Source organism: Oncorhynchus gorbuscha, unplaced genomic scaffold (genome assembly GCF_021184085.1).
Source record: "Oncorhynchus gorbuscha isolate QuinsamMale2020 ecotype Even-year unplaced genomic scaffold, OgorEven_v1.0 Un_scaffold_4887, whole genome shotgun sequence".
Classification (NCBI taxonomy): domain Eukaryota; kingdom Metazoa; phylum Chordata; class Actinopteri; order Salmoniformes; family Salmonidae; genus Oncorhynchus; species Oncorhynchus gorbuscha.
Window position 1 is genome coordinate 24203 of NW_025748811.1, and position 1422 is coordinate 25624.

The 1422-nt window shown below is 47.6% G+C and overlaps 1 protein-coding gene across 1 annotated transcript; it reads left to right on the plus strand.

Annotated features, from left to right (window-relative positions):
• Nucleotides 1–215: 215 nt before the first annotated feature.
• Nucleotides 216–728, plus strand: LOC124028844 (E3 ubiquitin-protein ligase MARCHF4-like; the record flags this gene model as incomplete). The annotated part of the gene is made up of 1 exon (XM_046340767.1): nucleotides 216–728. A coding segment is annotated over exon 1 (411 nt), but the record flags the coding sequence as incomplete, so codon positions are not given.
• Nucleotides 729–1422: the final 694 nt, after the last annotated feature.

Below are 1422 nucleotides of genomic sequence, written 5' to 3' on the forward strand. Positions count from 1 at the left end.
GACCACTCTCTGAAGATACTGTGGGAGTAGATTCATCTTGAGGATGAAAGTTCGTTTTAACTATTTATTGATGTTTTAGCCGGTAAACGACCCAAATATCCAATGTGTTCAGATACTTGTTTGCGCCAATGGAATATGTTATTAATGGGAAAGGCAAGGCAGTTTGATTTTTTAGGGAGTAACACTTCCTGTAAGTAGACATCACATTTATTCAATGATTTGTAGAGGAGCTTTTTAGCCTTAGTGTCATCGCATGGTGCTGCTAATTCCTCAGTGATGCTGCGTGGTCCAGACATGGTGCTGCTAATTCCTCAGTGATGCTGCGTGGTCCAGACATGCTGAAGAGCCGCTGCTTCGTCCTATTTGGTGACCTGAAGGGGCTGTTACTCCGGCCCCCGTCTCCGGTATCGGTATTGATCCCCATGACCGGACACGTACCGGACAGCCATGGGGTCCCTTCAGACGTCAGTGGACCGGACAACAGCACGTTAACGGGGGACATACGGACTGCCCCGCCACCGGGGTGCCAGCGGGCCGGAGAGAGACAGACTGGTGGGGGCTCAGGCTGGGTTGATGCGGCAGAGCCATCGGGGGTATTACACTGCAGCAGCTCCTCTGATAGCTGGGCTAAGGACAAGCTGGATCAGAGGTTCTCCTTGTGCAGTTATAGTGAGAGTGGCAGCCTCAGGACACCTGTCTGCAGGATCTGCTTCCAGGGACCTGAAACGGTGATATTGGATAGACCCTTAACACAACACTGGCTTTGTTTTGCTGTTATGATCTGAGTCCTCAGGTGGCATCACCCAAGAGCCACGGTAGGGTTGGTGTCAGAATCGTCAGCTGTCATGTGGCTGAGGAGCTTTTCATCTCAGTAAAGGCTACTTATTCTAGAAGGTGTGACATTTTGTCCGAATTAATGGCCCTTAGACGTTCCTTTGACACCACTCCAGTACCCTCAGAATGCAACCCGCCTCCATCTGTAAGGCATGCCTGGAGAGAGCCCAAATTAGTGGGTGGTCTGTGGTCTCTGGGTAAACAGGGGTCACCATATCAGTGATCTCTGGGCAGATAAACCCTCTGTCTCTCTGGTTGATTAATTAGAGACAAACAGAACTACCAAAACAGATTATGGTCTGACATCGAGTGTGAACATAAAACATAGAAACAATTACATTCATGTTTCCCACTCATTCACACACTGCCTGAAACAGTACAGGACACTGGGAAGTCGGGAACTGCACCTATGACTATATTCTCCCATCTTTAGTCATGCTATTGTCGTCTTGGAGACTTATAGATTGATTCATATGTCTCACTACACTATCTTATGAAAAACATGAGGGACAAATCATTTAAGGTTGAGAGAAATCATCCAACTCATCATGTAATGCAAACTGGAACCCTTGTTTTTCACATCTTCCA